At 40.6% G+C, this 9,173-nt stretch overlaps 1 protein-coding gene across 1 annotated transcript; it reads left to right on the forward strand.

Moving 5' to 3' along the window:
* The first annotated feature begins 5,969 nt into the window (after window positions 1-5,969).
* SSTR3 (somatostatin receptor 3) lies at window positions 5,970-7,403 on the forward strand. Its single transcript, XM_069736849.1, has one exon. The coding sequence runs from the start codon at window positions 6,098-6,100 to the stop codon at window positions 7,304-7,306; it is 1,209 nt and encodes a 402-aa protein (XP_069592950.1). The 5' UTR covers window positions 5,970-6,097; the 3' UTR covers window positions 7,307-7,403.
* Window positions 7,404-9,173: the final 1,770 nt, after the last annotated feature.

Below are 9,173 nucleotides of genomic sequence, written 5' to 3' on the forward strand. Positions count from 1 at the left end.
AGGCGTAGAACAATCTCAAGGAGGATCACAAGGAAATGGACAGCATGTGACTTAAATATGAGTGTCTGAGCAAAGGGTCTTAATACTTAGGACCATGTGATATTTCAGTTTTTCTTTTTTAATAAATATGCAAAAATTTCTACACTTCTGTTTTTTTCAGTCAAGATGGGGTGCAGAGTAGGGTTGAGCGAAACGGGTCGGCAATTTTCAGAAGTCACCGACTTTTGGCAAAGTCGGGTTTCATGAAACCCGACCCGACCCCTGTGTGGGGTCGGCCATGAAGTCGGCGATCTTCTGAATCTGGAATCGGAATTCCGATACCGATTCCCGATATGTTTAAGATATCGGGAATTGGTATCGGAATTCAGATTTAAGTGTAAAATAAAGAATTAAAATAAAAAATATCGCTATACTTACCCTCTGACGCGCCCTGGTACTAACCGGGAACCTTCCTTCCTTAGAATCAGCCTTCCAGGACCTTGCGGTGACGTCGCGGCTTGTGATTGGTCGCGCGGCCGCCCATGTGACCGCTCGCACGACCAATCACAAGCCGCGACGTCACCGCGACGTCACCGAAGGTCCTGGAAGGGCTGATTCTTAGGAAGGAAGGCTGCCGGAAAGAAGCAGGGCACGTCCAAGGGTGAGTATATTCCTATTAGGTATATACTCACCCTCGGACGCGCCCTGCTTCTTTCCGGCAGCCTTCCTTCCTAAGAATCAGCCCTTCCAGGACCTTCGGTGACGTCGCGGTGACGTCGCGGCTTGTGATTGGTCGCGCGAGCGGTCACATGGGCGGCCGCGCGACCAATCACAAGCTGCGACGTCACCGCGACGTCACCGCAAGGTCCTGGAAGGCTGATTCTAAGGAAGGAAGGTTCCCGGTTAGTACCAGGGCGCGTCAGAGGGTAAGTATAGCGATATTTTTTGTTTTAATTCTTTATTTTACACTTAAATATGGATCCCAAGGCCTGAAGGAGAGTTTCCGCTCCTTCAGACCCTGGGAACCATTGGAAACCCAATGCACTGCATTGGGTTTCGAGTTTCGGCCGACCCCGACCCCGACTTTTTTATAGGATCGGCCGATTTCACTCGACCCGACTTTTGAAAAAGTCGGGTTTCGTGAAACCCGACCCGATCCTATAAAAGTAAAGGTCGCTCAACCCTTGTGCAGAGTGTACATTAATGAAAAAAAATTAACTTTTTTGAATTTACCAAATGGCTGCAATGATACAAAGAGTGAAAAATTTAAAAGGGGTTTGAATACTTTTCGTACCCACAAGCAACAAAATTGTTGTAAGGAAGTGTAAATGAAATTAACTCTTTTTAATTCCATATTCTGTAAAAATGCTTATATTTTGAATTTCTAAGTGCCCATATGCAACAAAACAAGGCAAACCTGTATGGGGTCCACATGGCTTGATTGGTCTGTAATGAGCAGGTTAAACAGTTCATGGAAGCACAACTCCATCATGTTCAATGTATATCCTATTGTGTTGATCCAGAGGAGGGCAAAATCTAAATGAGGTAGATACTAATTGCCAGAAATTAGAGGATAAATTCCTTCCCGATTCTACATTTGAGAGTCCTCAGTGGTTGATACCTTTTAATGGCTAACTTAAAAGATGGTAACAAATTGCAAGCTTTCGAGACTACTCAGGTCTCTTTATCAGGCTGAAGAGTCACATATTTATGCATAATACAGAACATAAATAATGCAATAGATAAGACAAGTGACGTGAAGCAGAACTATCATTATGGGAGAGGGATAAACAGTTGTGGCCATAAATATTGGAACAGTTCTTAGATAAGGAGTGTGAAAGTTTTATTGTCCTCTGATTGGGTCTGGTTCTGTGTTGTGATGCTTCCACAAGGTATGAGGAGCAAATTCCTTAATTGATGTAAAAAGACATAAATCCATGCGACATATTCATCCCTACATTGAGTGTGTCAAAGGTTGCCATGAGTTTATACTCCCAGACTCTTCTAGCTCTCTGAGATAAGAAGTTACCTTTTAATAGAAGTAGTTTCATGTCCATGGTGCTGTGATTAGGGATACAAAAATGTTTGGCCACAGGTAGATCCATTCTTTTTTATCTTATTGTGTGGCGATGAGATGCAGAAGATTCAGAAAACACTCGGTCTGAAGGTAAAGGGATCCTAATAACCAAGAATAGGTCTGACTGGACACCTCCACCTGGACGAAAACCTAATTTAGATAAATATATAGCCTCCTTCAGACATTTGATAAAATCCAGCTTCATAGACAATAACAGGAGACAAGCATCCCACATCACTGCTCAGGAGAGAAAAGCCATACAATCTTTGAAAACCAGCAAAGAAATCATCATTAAACCTGTTGACAAGGGAGGTGCAATAGCAGGATGAATACGTCAGACTACATGAAGGAAGAAAACAGACAACTTATGGACACACACTACTACAAAAAATTGGAGTCGAATCCTACAGAGGACTATTACAAGGAACTACACAAGTTGGTATCTTGTCTGCCTAAGGGTACCGTCACACTGAAACGACGCTGCAGCGATACGACAACGATGTCGATCGCTGCAGCGTCGCTGTTTGGTCGCTGGAGAGCTGTCACACAGACAGCTCTCCAGCGACCAACGATCCCGAAGTCCCCGGGTAACCAGGGTAAACATCGGGTTACTAAGCGCAGGGCCGCGCTTAGTAACCCGATGTTTACCCTGGTTACCAGCGTAAACGTAAAAAAACAAACATTACATACTTACATTCCATGTCTGTCCTCCGGCGCTGTGCTTTCCTCTGCACTGTCAGCGCCGGTCAGCCGGAAAGCAGAGCGGTGACGTCACCGCTGTACTTTCTGGCTGGCCGGCGCTGACACAGGATGCAGGAGGAGTGCAGAGAAGCACAGCGGCGGGGACAGACAGCTGAAGGTAAGTATGTAGTGTTTGTTTTTTTTTCGTTTACGCTGGTAACCAGGGTAAACATCGGGTTACTAAGCGCGGCCCTGCGCTTAGTAACCCGATGTTTACCCTGGTTACCAGTGAAGACATCGCTGAATCGACGTCACACACGCCGATTCAGCGATGTCAGCGGGAGATCCAGCGACGAAATAAAGTTTCAGACGATCTGCTACGACGTACGATTCTCAGCGGGGTCCCTGATCGCAGTAGCGTGTCAGACACAGCGAGATCGTAAGGATATCACTGGAACGTCACGGATCGTGCCGTCCTAGCGATCAAAGTGCCACTGTGTGACGGTACCCTAACAAACACATAAGAGCCAATGACCTGATACCAGAGATTACAAGAATAGAAACATTCTACATGCTTCCCAAAATCCACAAATCTGGAAATCCAGGAAAAACAATTATTTCATGTGTGGGCACCCTTCCTGAGCAGGTATGTGGATGGGTTGAGGGTATTCTTAAACCACTGGTAAAGGATACACGCAGCTACATTCAGGACACAACTGACCTATTGAATAAACTAGCAGCAATTGGTCCTCTACCAGAAGGAACCATCCTGGCCACAATGGACATGGAATCTTTGTACTCTAATATCCCACACCAGGATGGATTAAATGCCTTCAAAGTCTTCATGGAAAACACAGGGACTGATGCTAATTCTGTGGTGAAACTTGCAAAATTCATCCTCACCCACAATTGCTTTGAATTTGACAACAAGATCTATCTACAGGAGACTGGTACAGCAATGGGAAGTAAAATGGCTCCACAGTATGCAAATGTTTTCATGGCCAAGCTTGAAAGCGAATTTTTGTCCTCTTGTACCATCAGGCCTCTGGCCTACTACCATTACATTGATGATAATTTAATCATCTGGACGGAGTCTGAGCCACAGCTAAAGACGATCCATGAACAGTTTAATCAATTTCATCCCACCATTAACTTAACACTCAACTACTCCTGTACTGAAATTAACTGTTTGAACACCATTATTAAGCTACAGAACAATGAAATAGAGACATCCCTGTATCAGAAGCCAATCGACCGTCCAACATACCTTAAATGGGACAGTTTCCATCCAAAATACATAAAAAGCTCTATTGTCTACAACCAAGCCATCAGATACAATTTGATATGTTCCAACCCCATGGATAGAAACAAACACCTTGGTCACCTCAGAAAGACCTTTTTGAATCAGGGCTACCATCCAAGAACAATTCAAAACCAAATTACAAGAGCCACAAGAATATCAAGGAATCATCTCCTACATTACAAAGCTAAAGAGGAAAATAACTGGGTGCCTCTAGTAGTCATTTACAATGCAAATCTGGAAGCGCTAAGAGGAGCTGCATGGAAATTACAACCTCTACTGCAAAAAGATTACATTCCATATTTCCAAACCTCCTCTATTGCTTTTTAGGCAGCCCCCAAATCTAAGAAGCATCATTGTCAGAAGCTCCCTGTGCTCTCCAAAAGCTACAGTACCTTTCCTTGCTACCAGAAAAATGTTAAACCTGTCCATTTGTAATGGCCACGGACAAGATAATGATCCCCAACTTACATCAAGAGTGCAAGATCCCAGGTACTTTCAGCTGCATCACATCTAATGTGGTGTACTTAATTATTCGTACTAAATGTCCAACTGGGGGTCCGTATGTAGTGGAGACAGGGCAAAAGCTTTGTATGAGGAGGATGAATTCTCATCGCCACACAATAAGAGAAAAAAGAATGGATCTACCTGTGGCCAAATATTTTTGTATCCCTGATCACAGCACCATGGACATGAAATTACTGGTATTAAAAGGTAACTTCAGATCTCAGAGAGTCAGAAGAGTCTGGGAGTATAAAGTCATGACAACCTTTGACACTCTCAGTGCAGGGATGAATGTGTCGCATGGATTTATGTCTTTTTACATCTATTAAGGAATTTGCTCCTCAGACCTTGAGGGGGCATCACAACACAGGACCAGACGCCAATCACAGGACAATTAAACTTTTACACTCCTGTTCCAATATTTATATTCACAACTGTTTATCCCTCTCCATAATTATAGTTGTGCTTCGCTTCACTTTTCTTATCTATTGCATTATTTCTGTGCTGTGTTGTGTATAAATATGTGATTCTTCAGATTTTGTATTAGTCTATGCCTGATGGAGAGACCTGAGTAGTCTCGAAAACTTGCAATTTGTTACCATCTTTTCAGTTAGCCATTAAAAGGAATCAACCATTGAGGACTCTCAATTCTAAATATTTTTCTATCTACTGGCTAACACTGTACCAAGATGTATATCTTTCCCGACTCCACATCAGACTAGCTCCCTGGATCAATGTCCTATTGAAAGAGTCTAGTACCCCTAACCTGTAATATTATATTTATCATGAAAGGCATCCAGGCTTTCCTTGTACAATATATGGTAACTAAACCACAAAAATAATCTTGTACATAGGTTCACATTCACTTGGAACTTGTCAAGACTGCATGTCAACATGTGAATACCATTATGGAATGAGGAACCATACTTTATAAGATTTTTTTTATTTTAGTATACATCATTTTAACACACATGTAACAAATTATTAATAAGGAATTTAAATTTTGAGAATTATTTTTTAAAATGAATAATTCATTCTTTTATTTTCGTTTTTTTTTGTCAGAACCTAGATTTACCAATGAAAGACCTTGGGCCTGGCAAAGAGAAAACTATTGAAACCTTACCAGCAAGAAGTAAAATGTTCCATTGATGCCAAAATACAACATGTGACGATCTTCAAATAGGAAACAACTCCTACTACAATTTTTTTATTAAGATATTGAAAATCTAACCATAAAGTGATCAAATGTCACCAAATGCCTTTAAGCAAGCTGAATAACCAGTATACAACTAATAAAAACAAAAAATATATAATCCCAACCAAAGAGACAAAAACTTCATATAAAAGAGAAGAAAATAAATAAGACACCTACAAGACCCTTTTTCTAATTTTACCATATTTAACTCAAAACAAGAATTGTCCTAGTCATAAACTATGAAGTGGCGGCTGGCATCAACATATGTAAATGTTTCTCAGAAGTTCGGAGAGATATTAAAGTACTCATAAGGTGTTAAGAGGATATTTTAAAAGAACCATGTTCTGATCTCCCTGGAAGGATGACTCCAACGTCTCCCACAAGCTTCTTTCCAAGTTCTTATGTTGACATTAACACAACATTTTATGCCAATGTCTCTTCCACACCAAATGCGGCTCCTGGGTTACTTATCCCATTAGTCTACCTAGTGGTATGTGCAGTTGGGTTGTGGGGTAACACCTTGGTGATATACCTGGCATGGAGAAGTCCAGCTGGACAGAACTTAGTCACAGCACTTTATATTTTAAATTTGGCCTTGGCTGATGATCTTTTTATGTTGGGCCTACCTTTTTTGGCTGCCCAAAGTGCCCTGTCCTACTGGCCCTTTGGCTCACCAGTCTGTACGATAGTAATGACTCTAGATGCTGTAAACCAGTTTACAAGTATTTTCTGCTTAACAGTGCTCAGCATGGACAGGTACCTAGCTGTCGTTCGTCCTATACAATCAGCAAGGTGGAGAAGACCCAAAGTTGCAAAATTTATCAATGTCACAGTATGGATTCTCTCCTTTTTGGTTGTTCTTCCAGTAGTTTTTTTTGCTGGTGTTCCAAAGGATTCTGGTATGTGTCATATTGCTTGGCCAGAGCCGCAACAAGCATGGAGGACTGGTTTTATCTTATACACTGCTGCACTTGGATTTTTCTGCCCATTGCTTGTTATTTGTATCTGCCATATACTAATTGTGGCCCAGCTAAGATCATCTGGCAACCGAGTTAGAGTAGCTCCAGCACGACGTCAGGGACCTGAACGTAAAGTCACCAAGATGGTTGCCCTTACGGTGACTGCCTTCATATTATGTTGGTTACCATTTTACGCTTTAAACATCATCAATCTACTTTGGCCTCTGCCTGCAGGTCCCAGACTTTATGGACTTTACTCTTTTGTTGTAGCTCTTTCATATGCTAACAGCTGTCTGAATCCCATTATTTATGCCCTACTTGCTCGTCCATTCCAGCGTGGATTGCGACGAGTCCTCTGCAGGACCTCTGTGAGGGTTGCAGATGCAGTTCTGAATGGAGGAGACACCAGAGCACAAGGGGAGTTGAGTAGAGTTACTGGCATCTCGGAAGAAAGGAAAAGTCCGAACGTGTCTGGAATGGGTGAAAATGGGAAGATAGCTGCAATTGAAGAACCTCTTCAGCAAGAAGTTGGTCCTTCTTCACAAAATGCTTTACCGGAAGAACTAGGTGCATCTGAAAAAGAAAACATGCTAGGCATTAGTTATTTGTAAAATTCAACCAATATTTCTTAAAAACTGCATTGAAAAAATATATATATTTTATATATATTCTATCTCCCTCAAATATGACATGGCCTAATGCACCAATTACAATTACTTGGAACGTTATCTTTTTGGAAAAGTTTATTTTAAAGCAGAACCTAAGAAAGAACATTTATAACTATAACTTGGTAATTGTATCAGTAAAAGTTGGAAAATCCAATTTGGGATTAATTTCCCGAAAGTTTATTTTTAAATTCCAGACTGCATTTTGCAAACCATCTTAAAATAAAATCCCTTTTTTTTATCTTCTTCTTAAGCATTTGACAGAACATTCAAGTATTTGAACTGAAAGGATGAAAAGGATTGAGAAAATTACAAAACGAGAAGATTATGCTTTCAAATTTCTTAGGGCAAATAACATTTCTAACGAGCTTTAGATTGTTACCTCTGCAGGTCAGAGATGTAAAGAGCCAAAGAACTTTCACATACAATGCTGTACTATTGTATTATTCTTATCTACAACAAACATTTGTACTTGGACAGAATAACAACTGAGATCAATGTTGCCAAAACATGACTTTTTCTGTATTTCATGCTGCATTTATAGTTAACGAGTTAAAAAAATAATTATATACGCTATGGAAGGTGCCAGACAAAAAGCCTGTTAATAAGCTTAAAACTTCAGTTCCATTCACACTTTGTCCCTCTCATATTCTTTTATTCTGTGTTTTTTTCCAGTTGTAATTTCACACTGATTGCCGGTAGAATGTTTCACTGTAAAAACCAGAAAGTTGTAATTATTAAAAAGTTTGTGGCGCTATTTTATGCATGCACTTTTCTCACATTTGCTCTCATCAAAAAAATGTTTCTACTCCTATTTATGTTGACCATCGAACATGCAGCTGAAATCTAAGAACTAGCAGCAAGAAAGGATAGAATTTCTGTGGTGCAAAAATGTAATCTGTCAATATAAGGACCTGTGACATTTCCCATTGGCCTTGAGCAGCCAGTATTTTCTTTGTGCCTGGAAAGGTAAATATCACTTTTAAAGCCCAGACAAATAGTTTATTGTGTTCTACTCAGATTTCACTAATTATTAGAATACATCTTATAAAAAAATAACTAAAGAAAGTTTGTTAAATACTCCAGCTTGTACACATCTTTATAAATGCATCGATATATCGAGTATGTATGTATTGACGTAAGCAAAGTGAAGGATAGAAGCGAAGCAAAAATGAAGGGTAAAAGGAAAAAAGTAGGGAACATAAAATTGTTGGTTTCAGAATTTAATTTGTGGGATTTATTTGAAATTCTGTATCAGGGTGAAGAAAAATGTTGGGGAATGGGGTTTCAATGCTCATAGAGGAAAAAATACTATACCAAGGGCAAATGTACCATTAGTGCAACCTGCGCAGCCACACATCAGCTCAAGATGATCGGCTCAAAATGTTAGGATACACTCCTCTACTTCTAAAGCAGCAAGCAGCTTCTGTTACAGATGCATTACTGGACAGCAAAGAGCCCACGTACTGTTCTTGCACAGGGCCCTGCATTATGATGTAGATTCTGAGCAATGCAATGAGTAAAACCAATTAGTGATGAGCAAACATACTCGTTACTCGAGATTTCTCGAGCATGCTCGGGGGTCCTCCAAGTATTTTTTTGTGCTTGGAGATTTAGTATTTCTTGCCGCAGCTGAATGATTTACATCTGTTAACCAGGATAAGTACATGTGGGGATTCCCAAGCAACCAGGCAACCCCCACATGTACTTATGCTGGCTAATAGATGTAATCATACAGCTGCGGCAAGAAAAACTAAATCTTCGAGCACTAAAAAATCCTCGGAGGACCCCCGAGCGTGCTGGAGAAATCTCG

Source organism: Ranitomeya imitator, chromosome 8, assembly GCF_032444005.1.
Source record: "Ranitomeya imitator isolate aRanImi1 chromosome 8, aRanImi1.pri, whole genome shotgun sequence".
Taxonomy (NCBI): domain Eukaryota; kingdom Metazoa; phylum Chordata; class Amphibia; order Anura; family Dendrobatidae; genus Ranitomeya; species Ranitomeya imitator.

Bases quoted from the DNA above. Each gene is read 5' to 3' on its own strand.
- SSTR3 (XM_069736849.1), top strand. From the start codon at position 6,098: ATGACTCCAACGTCTCCCACAAGCTTCTTTCCAAGTTCTTATGTTGAC.